The following is a 14,582-nucleotide window of genomic DNA, read 5'->3' on the forward strand; positions in this document are numbered from 1 at the left end:
TCCAAAGAGACCCAGAAGCTGGGAAATGACATCCAGAATGTCTGTCAGCAAGAGGCAGTCCCCTGAACAATACAGGACCCAGAGCCCTGGCAAGATTTGGAATCAAGATGTGGCTTAGGTCTCAGAAATAAGGGTGAGCTTGGGCTAGACCAGGTATAAGAACAAAACTGTGGGTTCTTCGAGACTGGAGCTGCTGAAATTCTTCCTGTTGATTCATGGGATTGGTCCTAGACTTAACTAATGAAGACGCCGGGGCCTGAGCTGGAGAACAGGGCAGGTGAGAAAAGGGGAGGCGAGAGGAGGTGGAAGCTGGGAACCAGATATGATCCCACACCATCGCTTGACCTCAAAGGCGTTTATGTTTTCCAGCATTTGTGAACACGCCAACATATCCAAAAAACTACACAAAATGGTAAAGACTATTCTGTCCCCCGGCCCTGACCCAACCCCCACCCCCATACACGATGAAACAAACACCCCAGAGTATCAGGAAGACCTTCACTGCATTCCTGGAAATTGTTTCGAGCACCTTCTGTGTGCCAGGCACTGTGTTCGGATCGAGACTTCAGTGGAGAGTAGCACCTGCAGTGGCACCTGCCTGGGCTTTCAGTAATTATCTGGGAGGTCAGATATGCAAACAAGTGGTTTCAGTCTGTGCAGGAAGGGCTGTGCTGGAGGAGCTCCTGGGTCACATGGCCTAGTGGGGCCAGGGAGGGGCAGGGGGAGGGAGACATGGAAAGGAGACACAACACGATGTTTTCCATGAGCCATAAGTATGTGGCTGTTTCCAAAGCAGAACCCAAGACAAGTGTGAGATGGTCAAAGATCATGGCTTTGGAGACTGACAGCCCTGGGTTCGAATCCTTCCTCTGCCCCTTACCATATGTATGACCTTGAGCATGCTACTTTAATCTCTGTAAAGCTCGGTTTTCCCCTCTGATCATTAGGGGATCCAGAAAAAAAGGCGCTAGAAATACCTTTATTACTTTGTATAAAGTCCATACCCCTAAGAGGATGAGGATAAGGAAGAATATAGGACAATTCAAGAAAAAGGTATATGTCATACTGTCTACTAAAATTGCTTACCATTTATTCTTTTAGGATTAGTAGGTTGTAAATCTAATGAGATGCATACATGAAGAACTGTAATCGATTAGACACTACAGTAGAAATGGATCAAACTATTTCCTCTTCTTGTTCCAAATTCCCTCCAAAAGCAGTCATTATGTTATTTTTCTTTGTCTTTATATAGATGTATTTAGTGGGACCTACCATATAGGCCTGCTCTGACAAATTCCATATTATGCTTATCATCAACGTTGGCTTCATCGATATTGATGTTGGTGCCTGGGTGGTTCAGTTGCCTGAGCATCTATCTGACTCTTGATTTCAGCTCAAGTCATGATTCCAGGGTCATGGGATTGAGCCCTGCATCAGGCTCCATGCTAAGCATGGAACCAGTTTAAGATTCTCTCTTTCTCTCTCTCCCTCTGGCCCTCTCCCCCACTTGTGCTCATCCTCTCTCTCTCCCTCTCTCTCTCTCTCCCTCCCTCTCAAATTAAAAAAAAAGAAGCAAAAAAAAAAAAAAAAAAAAGATTGTCTCTAAATTACCAAGAATTCAATCAAAACAATGAAAAAAAAAAAGTGAAGACACAACATAAAGGAAACCTGACAATCCCTTGGCTCTCTTTTTGTGCCTTCCTGTTCAGAAGTCTTCTCTTCTTTGACTCCACAGTGAAAATAGACAGCATCTCTTTGACAGCAAATAAAAATACTACCAAGGATAAGGTAGAGAAAATCCGCTAAGTCAAGATGTGGCTAGAATTTATGCTGGTGAGTCTGCTCACCACGTTGGATGACTGATTCTCTACAGCCGAGCATTGACCATAACAGCTTTCTCCGCTGGCCGAGGTCAGTGCTTAATGGTGATTGTTTTGACTTCAGTGAAAAATTCGTAAGAGTCTTTGGCTCCCTCTCTGCCTATCCCGGAACTCTTCATCCCCCCGAAAGGGAGGTTCAGCTCTCTGATGAGCCAGCAGTTGGTCCAGACCAAGCCCGACTGCAGCTTCTTAGCCACTCGGTGGACACGGCCCACGTTGCTTGACCACACAGTTGCTGCCAACCCGTATTTAACACTGTTCGCTCTTTGAATCACTTCTTCCTCACTATCGAAGGGGACGACACATGTCACTGGACCAAATATCTCTTCCTTCATGCAGCAGGATTCATCCTTAATGTCTGTTATGACTGTGGGAAGCATAAAATATCCTGCTTGATTCTTGGCGGGGAGACTCAACGTATCCACCCCTTCACCACACAGAATTCGGGCCCCTTCGGCGCGGGCTTTCTTGACGTAACTTCTGACCTAAGTGGGTAGAAACCATGATTAGCAGCACCTTACCATTTGGTTTTACACAAAGCAGCAGAAAATTCAATATTTTTGAATCATCTACATAAAACGTGTAAGGTCATTGCTAAGAACTCTAAAGCTGAGGGGCACCTGGAAGGCTCAGTCGGTTAAGCGTCCGACTTCGGCTCAGGTCACAATCTCACGGTTTGTGAATTCGAGCCCCACATCGGGCTCTGTGCCGACAGCTAGGGGCCTGAAGCCTGCTTCAGTTCTGTGTCTCCTTCTCTCTCTGCCCCTCCCCCACTGTGCTCTGTCTCTATCAAAAATAAATAAATGTATAAAAAAATTAAAAAAAAAAGAACTCTAAAGTTGACTACCTTATTGCTCAGCTGCTAAGCCTGAGGGCAGAAGTGCTCTGACCATCATTTGGGCATCCAGCCCTCATACGTTAGAGGAGAGGAGTCATTTATTTAATGTCTACGTGCTGGGCACATGGATAAACACTTTTCAGACATTCTCACTTAATTCTCTCAAAACTCTATTAGCTATGTATTATTATCCCCTCTTTGCTGACAAAATTGAGCGTCAAAAAGGGTAGATGGTCCATACAACGAATAAACAGGAAAGCCAGAATCCACACTCTGGTATAATCGGTAAATACACAAAAGAATAGTTGCTCACTTTTGGGAGGGACTGTGTCCACTGCAGAATATGGGAAGTTGAAGGGTGTATAAGATTTCATTAATGGCCAAGGTAGCTAGGCTTCCAGAACAAATAATTTCTAACTTCTAGTCTCATTACCGATTATATTCTAAAAATATATCTAGGCAATAAAGTATAGCTAACTATAATGGGAAATAAATTATGTAATAAGTAAACCCAGTGACTTGGGGACAATGACAGACGTTTACTAATAATGGTTGTAGAAGTGACTCATTATAAAATGATATGTATGGTTATGTCTGGAAGGGTTGTTGCGGTCACAACATTATCCTGCCCCTGAGGGGTATGATAAGCATAGGAGCCGTAGAAAAGTAATCCCCCAAATTAAAAGCGTAGAACAGCAGTGAGGTGGTCCATCAAAGGCTGGGTACGTTGAAATCATACTTTGGCTTCTTACTTATCACCTATCTATCTGAGCATTCTGCCCCAGTATCAGATTAATATTTCATCGTAGAACTGTATTCAACATAGAGCTATGTGTTCGCTCTGTAAAAATAAAAAGGTAATGTTGTTCTATGATTCGTTTCGCTCTAGTTTATGGAACACTTAATAAGCCATGAAGTCAAACACTTTCAAAAAATAGAACATTTGGAGCAGCTCTGCATTCCAAGCTGCTACACCGTTCCCCCCCAACCCGTGCAGGGATCTCAATGTTCTTCCTGAAAAGCCCTAGTCTAGTTTGCGGGTGGAGACTAAATGAGGTCTGGACTTCTCCTTCCTCTTTCCTGTATTCTCTTATTCCTCTTGAAGCAACCCACCCAGATTAAAACATGCCAAAGGTCGCATCCTGCGTGAACAGGAGAAGTTGAGGCAAAGGTCCCCAGGGGCCCCTGCTGGTCACAGGACCAGAACTTTCTTCAGTGATTCAAACTCAGAGCGTTCTGGCTTTAGATTGTCTCCTCTACCCAGAATTTCATGATTATCTATCTCTTAGAGGTTCTTGGCTCTAAAACGTGAAAGCGTCGGTTTTCAAACTGTGAACTTTTCAAGATATTTAATGTATAAGATGACTCACACTAAAGTGAATTTATTTTCTGGGGAAAGTATTACTGGATGATAGACTATCTATACTAGAAGCTCAGGAACTGAGATTTTCAGTAAAATCTGAAAAAAGAAAACAACATTGTGACTGGTAATATGCCATAAAATGTAATAGACTATTATTACGAAACTTTTTTGAGAACAGAGAGTAGTTATTACTTCGTAGCTTTGCACGTAAATCAGAGCACAGAGGGCAGATGGGAGTGCTGGGGAGCCCAAATGTTCAAATCCCAGGGCCTCCACTTACTCGCGGAGAGATTTCAAATGCTCTATGCCTCAGTTTCCCCTCTGAAAAATAAGATTAACATTCCCACCCATTCCTAGGATTCAAGAAAATCATGCATGTGAAATATTTAGCATGACGCCCGATACGCAGTAAGTCTTATGGATGCCAGCTGCTCTCGGTGCTGTTGGTGAAGAAGGAGATGGTGTAACACGCGATCTGATGCTTACTGGCTAAGAGACTTCAGAGATGCTCCCACCCTGCAGGTGGGGTTTTTTTAACCTGACAAAAGAAGACAGGAAACTGCCAAAGTGGACCTTTGTTAGGCCTGAAGCCTGGCCCTGTCGGGGGAGGGCACCAGCCAGGATCCCCTGCGCTTCCCCCAGCCTCACTGTCAACACTCAACAATTCCGTCTCCAATTACCCGCATCTTTGGGGAGGCTGGCATATAGCCAGATTCTCCAGACAGTCAAGTGGAAAAGAATTCAAGGGGGTAAAAAGAAAAACAAAAGTGAAAACAAAAAGCAACGCCGTGCAATAGGCGAAGAGCCTTTTCTTCACTCCTGGAGGACAGAGTTGCCTGCAGCTACCTATGCATCCCCTGGGTCTCTGGGAACCTGAAAAGTCACAGGTCCTCTTAGGAGCATGCTGTGTCTCTGTGGGTTCTGAGTCCTTTGCCATTACAGGACAACCTCGACATGTTCTAATGGGATTCTTCTGTCCCTGAATCGCCACCTATCGCGACAGCCACATAGAAGTAAGATGGACACAGACACTGCGGGGCTAATTTGCAGGGGACAAAGACCCCAGACGCTGCAGGGCTAATTTGATTCGGAGAAGATATAGACAAACTGCAGAAGAAAACAAAGATGGCAGCCAGACCTTCCTTAGCACGCAGCCCCCCAGGCTTTCCAGTGAGAGGCGAGGAAAGATGCCCACCAGTGGAACGTGTCCGCTGCCTCCTCCGTCCCGGAGGGTTTGGCATACTGGACTGAAAAGAGTCCCACCGGAAAGGCCACATTTACACTTCCCTAGCTGCTCCCGTGAGCTCCCCGTCAAGGGCAGAGGTTACCCAGGGCCTTCGCACAAGAAGTGATCTGAAAGCACCTGTCAAGGGTCCACCTGGTGGGAGAGTCAGAGAGGGACGCTGTGATTCCTTGCACCTGGGCACACTTGCTCCACGTGGAGCAGCGACGATGGCAGACATCCAGGAACCCTCTGAGCCCCCGCAGGATTGCCCTAAGGGTTCACAAGGGGAGGAAACGTAAGTCCACCTGAGGGGCGCTCTACACAAGGAAGGAGGGACCACAAACAAGAGAGACTCCATAGACAGCAGCAGGTTGATACGTGGAGGAGTAACGGGAATAACATCTTTAGTGTGCTTCCCTAGAGAAATCAAAATAAAATAAATTGGCCAATGATAAAAAACTATTTTTTTTAATTTTTTAAATGTTTATTTTTGAGAGAGAGAGAGAGAGAGAGAGAGAGAGAGCGTGCGTGTGGGGGAGGGACAGAGAGAATCTGAAGCAGGCTCCAGGCTCTGGGCTGTCAACACAGAGTCCGACGTGGGGCTCAAACTCACAGACTGCAAGATCATGACCTGAGCCGAAGTTGGGCGCTTAACTGAGCCACCCAGGGACCCCTTTTTAAAAACTTTCTAACTGTGTGTACAAAATCTTTCTCCTTAAAAGCAGTAGGGTCATGGAACTTTCTAAAATGAGTGCAAAGTAATTAACTTTATTTTATTTTAATAAGGAAAGTAGCTAAGAAATTATTTTCTCTAAAGATCGAGGAGAAAATTAAGAGACGTTGGCTGAAAAGTCTGCAGTTTGGCTAACGGTAAGGTGCTAACGTCAGTTTCTTGGTGTGGACAGTTGCACCGTGGACATGTAAGACGGTAACAAAGGGAAAGCTGTGTGAGTGGATATAGAAACCATCTGCCTTCTCTTCGAGATTTTTCTATAAATCTTAAGTTATTCCAAAATAGAAAGTTTATTTTTTTTCTTAGTTATTTGACGGAGATAGAAAACATTCATGAGGGTAAAAATATTCGGGAGTGTTCGAAAACTTCTGTTTGAAAGATAAATACGTGCTTATGTTTGAATGTGGTCAGGAAAAAACTGGTAACTGTACCCGTCACCATTCTCAGGGTTATTCACGGAACCTCAGTAACTACCTTGAAGTGATAGTAAGAAAACAAAATCCAACTGCCACGTTAAATAAATGCCCGTCTTGCCAGCATAATTTGGTTTCACAGAAGATGGCATTTCTGGGCGGCCATACTGGGCCTAAAACCTTGTCAGTGGCTCAAGTCTTGAAAACAAACTAAAGATCACGTATGGCTTAGGTTAGGGTTCTTGCCCTTTGTCCACAGCTTCTGTGGCTACGCTAGAAGCCATGGGGATCTCTCCCGCAGAACCATTTCACACATTCTCCCCTCCTCACCCTGCTTCCTGCTTCCCTGGAGAAAATAGAAGAAATAAGAAGAGACCCTCAAGCTACTACACCCTCCATTATGTGCATCTCTGCTTCACAATATTGTAAAAGTCAAAGTTAAAATGCAGTTAATCTGCCACATCTGTGCAATGTCAAAGATTTCCAGAAACTTAGGTAAAGGCCCTGTCCCTCAGAGGCTAACTGATGGGAGTGTATCTTCCTTGGTGGCCCTCAGTCACCACAGCTGAAAACAAGGTCCCCTAGCCCCCAAATTCTATGACTTCTTTTGGGAGTCACATCAGGTAATAAGTTAAAATGACCTTAAAGACCTAAATTCCACAAACCACCCAAAGACCATCGATGGCTTCTCCCACATGGACCACCACTCACCTTACCAATTACGAACCACCTAATTAGGATCGTGCATGCTGGCCCTTCCAGAATTCCATCTGCTGTAAGCCAGAGGCAGAATCCTTTCCACTGGGAACTTTTATCTATGGAAACTCCTGCCTCCCTTAGTCTACATCATTCTTATTAGTGACCTTTATGTTTTGAAATTTGACTTCCTCACTCTTGATTCTATCTCCATGCTGACTTCCTAGATTCATTCATTCCGTGTGGATGCTGCTTTAACTTGGACTACATTTGTGTATTCGTATCTAATATTTCAGGGACCATTTCCTATACAGGTCCGAATGCTTGAAGAATAAGGCAGTAATTAACAACATTTCAAACCATGGGTGTGTGCTGTGTCCTACACTGAGCTTATGCCCAAACTCACATTGCACAGATGTACTTACTTTTTCCAAATGAGCTTTACTTATCAGAGCTCCCATGTTGGCCGATGGATCGGAGGGAATGCCAACTTTCCACATTCTGGTAGCTGCTACAAACTTCTTCAAAAATTCACTATAGATGCTCTTCTGGACAAAGATTCTGCTGGTACAGAGGCAGATTTCACCCTGCCAAGAATGACATGTGAGGACAATGACAAGACATCCTCCTTCGTGGATAGGTCAACGTGGCAATTGTGAGCACCTGCCAGTGGTCAGGCACTGGTCTAGGCAATGGGAGACGGTGACAAACCAGACAAAGTCCCACCATGAGGACCACAGAGTCTTGTGTGGAAGACAGACAAGAGCACAAGTAAATGAGCTCAATCAGTAATATAATTTCAGGTCACGACCAAAGCAATACAAGAAAACTAAGCAGAGGCTAGGAAGAGAAATTAATGGAAAAATACAGCTCTTTTACTCCCTTTTAGTAGAGGGAGTCCTAAAAGGTTCTTATGAAGAGGTAGTATTTGAATTCACACTGACTGAGGTGAAGGAGCTGGCTGGGGCTGGATGTTGAGGAAGACAGTTCCCAGCAGGAAGTGTAGAGGGGCTGCTGCCTGCAGGAGCGAGCTTACAGTGGTGCGGTGTGCGAGGCAAGGCAAGACAGCGTGAGCAGGGCTGAGCGGGAGTGTAGGCAGGAATGGGGTCGGGGAGGGTAGGAAATGAGGGCAGGAGGTGAGGAGCAAGGCAGTATCATGCAGTCTCACAGGCTCACAAGGAGCTTGCACCTTGCTCCTGGCATCATGAAAAGACCGTGGAAGCCTTTAAGCTTTAAGCAGCAGGATGATGTGATGGGGTTCACGTTGTGAAAGGATCTTCCCAGCAGCTGTGTGGAGAATAGAACGGAAGGGAATGCGAGCAGGATCAGAGTAGAATTAAGAGAGTGTTCCAGAAGTCCAGATAAGTGGGCGTAGCTCGGACCAGGGCAGGCCCAGCGGACATGAGAGAAGTGGTAGGCGTCCACTGACGTTCCCAGACTCGAAAAGGGACATGGGACCCCAAAAGTGCAAGGAAACTGGTATAGATCCTCTGCAGAACAGACAGGTTTCAGGATGTATCCTAATAATTGCGGGGCGCCTGGGTGGCTCAGTCGGTTAAGCGTCCAGCTTCAGCTCAGGTCATGATCTCTCGGTTCACGAGTTTGAGCCCCACGCCTGGAGCTCAGAGCCTGGACAGCTGTGCTGACAGCTCAGAGCCTGGAGCCTGCTTTTATTCTGTGTCTCTGCCTCCCTCTGTCTCCCTCCCTCTGTCTCTGCCTCTCCCTCATTTATGCTCTGTCTCTCCCTCAAAAACCAAAACCAAAACCAAAACCAAACAAAAACATTAAAAAAAAAACAACTGAACCGACAAGACTGGTTGATGGGTTATTGAGACAGAAGGAAAAGGAAGGGTAAGAATCAGGGTGGCTCCCAGGTTTTTGATGGAGCCGCAGAGCAGATGGTAGTGCTCTTCCCTGGGAAGGCGAGCCCACGGCAGGGAGAAGATCAGCACTGCAGGGAAAGGAGAGGGAGGGAAACCGGAAGTTCTGCTTCGCACAGGTAAGGCTCAGACGCCTAATCGTCACCCAAGCAGAGGCACTGAGCGTCCTGGGCTGAGGTGCTAACAGGTGCCTGAATGAAAAGTCATCCTTACTCTCATTTGGCTACGCCATGCAATCGTTCGCAAACACCATTCTAGACACATCAAAGCATTATATAGGTTTGACAAGTACACATACGCATGAACAACTATTTTTGTCACATTTATATTTGTTTGACCTTCACAACAATCCTAACAATAGAACGTTTCTAATTATCTCGCTGGTTGTGCAAAGATGCACTGTCCAAATTAAACACTCACTGTTTGGGAGCAATAAATTCTCTCTGCCAGCCAGGATCACGGTTGGAACCATCTGCCCACCTGGCTTGGGAAATCTCCCAACACGAGTGCCCTCCGCCATGTGCGGGAGGCAGGGGAGGGAGTGGTAAAGAGATCTGAGGGGTTAACCCGTCAGGGTTTTCCTGACTACTTAGTGCCGGGAAAGCATAGGTGAGACTAGCGTCCCTAATGGCATGACTTGAGAGGAAATAAGAGAAGGGAAATCTTACTGATTGGGTGCCCATTGTGCCCCAGGCACAGCGCGGGATGCTTTCCTCATGATACTCCTGTGGTGTACTAGCTTTTCCAGTTCAGAATTAGGAAATGAAGTTTGACCAAACACAGGCCCAAGGCCCCCAGGCACAGGAAGTTTCAACTTCAGTCTGAGTGATGTTGAAGTCCGCGTTCGTTTCTTCCGAGTCCCACGGCGTGTCTGAAGTATGAGTGTGCCCCACTCCAAAGGGGAGTACACACAGTGGAGATGTTTCGAAGGAGCCCGTTGTGTCCAGTTGAGGAGGAAGTGCTCACTATATGGGACTCATCTCTCGGCCAAGGAAAAAGAAACCAGCCCCTCTATTTTGCCTAAAGTCTATTTGTTGTCTCGAATTAGCCAGTTGGGTTCATGTCCTTTCCCACCGGCATTTAAAATACACGCCCCCCCTTCCCCCCAAGAGGAAGGCTGTCTGAGCACTTCGAGTTCTTGCACAGTCCTTCTGTGCACTGGGAGTGCATTTGCCACCATGCAGAGGCCACTGAACACCCCCTCAACTATGTCTCAGGCCACGGTTTGTCCCCCCACCGCACTGTTGTCACTAAGCCACCCAAATGCTCGATTTCATTGTTCGTTTTGATCCTTGTTTGTTTTAATGACTAAAATAGCTGTATCATAAAATTGCAAGTCTACTTTCTCAAATCTGAAATTGAAGTCTATTGATTCAGAAACACTCTATACACACGGATATATCTGTATATAGAGGTGCGGACAGAGATACGTAATCAAACCACTTTCTCTAAGAATTACTGCGAGAGAAATCATTACAATTGTAATGATCCTGAAAAACCACCGTCAAGAATGTTTTTCACTCAACACTCATGAAAACCCTACTGGAAGGCATCATTCTTGCTTCCGTGATTTTACAGGTAAAGAAACAAAGGTTCAAAAGGCTTTGCAGTTTATTCAGGTTAAATAAAGATCTATCTCATTCTACTCATCCTTCTATGATAGTCCTCTTTCATTAATTCTTTGCCCTCTGCTAATTTTTTTTTTTAAAACAGACCCTTTGGAGAGGGGCGCCTGGGTGGCTCAGTCGGTTGAGTGTCTGACTTCGGCTCAGGTCACGATCTCGCAGCTCGTGAGTTCGAGCCCCGCGTCGGGCTCTGTGCTGACACCTCAGAGCCTGGAGCCTGCTTCTGCTTCTGTGTCTCCCTCTCTCTCTGCCCCTAACCCACTCGCATTCTGACTCTGTTTCTCTCAAAAATAAATAAACATTAAAAAAAATAATAAAAATAAAAATAAAATAAAAACAGACCCTTTGGAGAAAATCATTCAGTATTTTCGTATACCTGTTGAAGGTCAAGTGTGCCCCCAAAGCAGGTACAGGTGTCCTCTTCATGATGCTTCCAGTCTGGTCTGTCTGGGCTGGTTTTCCTAACCCTTTGGGATGCCATCGAAGAATTTGCTAAAAACTGTCGCCTCCAGAAAAACAACTGCTTACACAATTTCAGGAGATGAAAAGTTGCCACGACTCCATGACACCCATGACTCCAACATAAGAAAGGTGCTGTAGGCTTGGTTTAGGCATTTATTTCTAAGTGTGTGGTGCATTTAGGATGCTTTGGGGGAGCAAAGGTTCACTGGGGATAGGACATTGAGACAGCGAGAAGAGAATGAGAGTGACTCTATGAATTAAGGGAGAGAAAGCTTGGAGAAACAAAAAATCAATCATTTTGCCCATGGCCAGTACCTGACAAAAAGCTGTGACTCAGAAAGAGGAGCTTGCTAAACAGAAGCTGTGACTGTACAAGACCACAGATGGACATCGAGATAAAACAGACAGTCAGCGGAATAACACAATGTAACAACCTCTTCTCACTGAAATAGCACCAGACTGACCCGCTCACTCCTGGCTTTGTACTGTGATGAAAGAGATCCTGTCTGACAGGGTCACAGAGTTTAAAAATAAACAAACCAAAAATGAAACGAAACCAAATAAAAACAAACAGAGCAACCCAGAGGACGTACCTGGTTGGCAAAGCTGGACCTGACGGTCGTGGGAATGCACTCCTCCAGGTTGGCGTCCTCAAAGATGATGGCGGGGTTCTTGCCCCCCAGCTCCAGGGACAGCTTCTTGCAATGGGGAGCACTCAGCTGAGCGATCCGCTCGGCAGTGGGCTGGCTCCCCGTGAAGGAAATCAGGGGTACCTCTGGATGGGACACCAGGGCCTCGCCTACCTTGGGCCCCGTTCCAAACACAATATTTACCACACCTGGTGGAACACCTGGATGGGACACGGTGACAGTTACACTAATTCTTCTCGGTATGTTGAGAACTTCTGTTACACAGACATTCTCTTGGAAAGTCCAATAGCTTGAATGGGTGGGAGGAAATGTCTATGGCCGCCTCTAGTTTAATAACAAAGCTCCATGCGCTTTGCCGTAGAAAAACGAAGAGTAGAACATTCTCTCTCTCTCTCTTTTTTTTAATGTTTATTTATTTATTTTGAGAGAGAGAGAGCCAGCCAGTATAGGGAGAGGCAGAGAGAGAACCCCAAGAAGTCTCTGCACTGTCAGCGCAGAACCCCATGCAAGGCTTGATTTCCCAGACCGTGAGATCTTGACTGGAGCCGAAATCAAGAGCGGGACGCTTAACTGACTGAGCCACCCAGGCGCCCCGAAGATTAGAACATTCTAATTAATTCATTCCATAATATTGACCAGGCATCAGGGGCTGAGGACGCAGAGATATCCTCAGGCAGGTCAGGCCCTCTAAGGTAGAGAAGCCCTGCTCTTAGCTGGCATCCAGAAGTCACAACGCAGTGTGAACACGTTAAGTAGAGGGAAGAAGAGATTAGACTATCCTGGCCCAGGGACGTGAGGGAGGCTCCTCTGGGAAGGTGAGTATTGAGTTAAAGGTCCTGTGTCTCATAATATGGACATACCATTACACTCCTGGACTGACGTAAAACACCAAGGACACCCGAACACGGGTGCCCCAATCTTTCTATCATGAGACCCTACCTTCCTACATTTGCGTGTATTTTTTTTTTTTATGTGTTTATGGCTTTCCTTGTTTATTACCTATCCAACACTGGAAGGCACACTAAGGGCAGAAATGGTGTCTGTGTTTTGCTCCCCACTCTGTTCCCCGTGCCATGGCCTAGTTTGCCATATAGATTAACACTGCTAAACGCTCACATTCACTGCAGGTCAGTTATTGCTGCAAGTGATTTACATCCATCCCATCTCCCAACAACTGATGATGCAGGTAGGATTTAATATCCTCACCTCACCCAAACCGAGGCAAAGTGAGGTTAAACGGCAACCATTACGAGGCAAAACCGGGTGTGGAAGATTAATAAGCAATTAAGTGAATGAATGAACAAATACTTAGCATACATTATCCAAATCCAAATATCTTGACTTTGTTTGAAAGCTTTAAGTGCCCAGAAAGAAAATCTGTGTGCAATTGTGATGTGTCCAGGAAGCTCTTAGGTTTGCTTGGAGGTAGCTGAATGTATTGCCTGTATTTCTTCAGCCTTGAAATGCAACAGAGGCAGAAAACCTCCAACGTGTAAGGTTCTTGAACTACCCTGCTGCTAGGATCTTTTTCCGGCCAGGTTGGCCATTCTCTCCTTCATAGAAACATACTCCATGGGATTACAACCATCTCTTCAAGAATATGCTTTTAAAGTATAAATAATAAGTTCTCATCAATGATCCATTATCATCGCGAACACCTTCCCGTAGAGCCAGAGTCTTAGATCACTTGAGGGGACAAACGAGGCCCCATTCAGGTGAGCCTCAGGGACAGGTGTGAAGAATCAATGTGGCATCTGACAAAGCATCACCTCTAATGGCCCCACCGTTACAGTCATGTGCACACTTATCGAAACCTAGTCTGGCTCGATCCTGGATCACAGGTCACTGCCACAGAGGGCAGACCCAGGGCCAGACACCGTGTGAATGCAGGTGAGCCCTGCGTTGGGACAAAGAGGAGGTTCAGGAGGGGGGACCCCATGGAGGCTGATGGGAGAGAAACAAGGACAGGTTCCCCATCGTTTGCAGGAAGGGGTCTTAATCTCCATCAATTATTACTGGGCATGTGAATATTTGCCCAATATTTTCTTTCTTTTTTCTTTTGAAATGTTTATTTATTTATTTTGAGTGACAGACGAGACAGCATGAGCCGAGGAGAGACACAGAGAGAGGGATGCAGAATGCAAAGCGGGCTCCAGGCTCTGAGCTGTCAACACAGAGCCCGACGCGGGGCTCGAAGCCGCGAACCCACGAGATCATGACCTGAATCGAAGTCAGACACTTAACTGACGTATCCACCCAGGCGCCCCTGCCCGATGTTTTCTGATTGGAGTTTGGGGGCAAGAGAAGGTGGGCTGTTGGTCAGGCTTTATAAATCCTGAAGGCAAAAATGGATCAAATCCCTTCTAACGTTTACAATAGCATTTTAACGAAGAGTGAAGAAAACTTAGAAACACCACACATTTATAACCCAGGAAAGTGGGCTCATTTCTTCCAGGCCAATTGCCTTCTACACAACGGCGCGAACACTTTACATTTCCTTGAGCTCTGGTGTTAATATGTTAAGAGCTACATACTGGCCATTATTTCTCAGTACCAATTTGCCATTCGATGGAGGCAGTAATGAAATTTTTCTAGAGACACCCGCCCTCTACCCTTAAGATATTCTGGTTATCAAAGGAAGAAGGCAGCCAAGTCGGCAAATACCAATTCGAGAAACCTCAGAGTAGGTGGCTAACGGACAAGAAAGGGCACAAGGTCCCTCCCATGCTAGGATGTGGCAGGGTGGCAACAAGCTTAAATTGGGCAGAACAAAAATAGGAAGGCCAGGGGCGCCTGGGTGGCTCAGTCGGTTGAGTG

The 14,582-nt window shown here is 45.9% G+C and overlaps 1 protein-coding gene across 1 annotated transcript in view; it reads right to left on the reverse strand.

Annotated features, from left to right (window-relative positions):
* Positions 1–909: 909 nt before the first annotated feature.
* ALDH8A1 (aldehyde dehydrogenase 8 family member A1) overlaps positions 910–14,582 on the reverse strand; it is a 24,792-nt gene continuing 11,119 nt past the window's right edge. The window contains exons 5-7 of the mRNA XM_049654394.1: positions 11,709–11,965; positions 7,574–7,735; positions 910–2,365 (exon numbers count right to left, since the gene is read on the reverse strand). Of these exons, the coding sequence (XP_049510351.1) occupies positions 1,913–2,365; positions 7,574–7,735; positions 11,709–11,965 (872 nt within the window). The 3' untranslated portion in view covers positions 910–1,912. The remainder of the gene's footprint in view (positions 2,366–7,573; positions 7,736–11,708; positions 11,966–14,582) is intronic.

Source organism: Panthera uncia (genome assembly GCF_023721935.1).
Source record: "Panthera uncia isolate 11264 chromosome B2 unlocalized genomic scaffold, Puncia_PCG_1.0 HiC_scaffold_24, whole genome shotgun sequence".
In the NCBI taxonomy this organism is placed as follows: domain Eukaryota; kingdom Metazoa; phylum Chordata; class Mammalia; order Carnivora; family Felidae; genus Panthera; species Panthera uncia.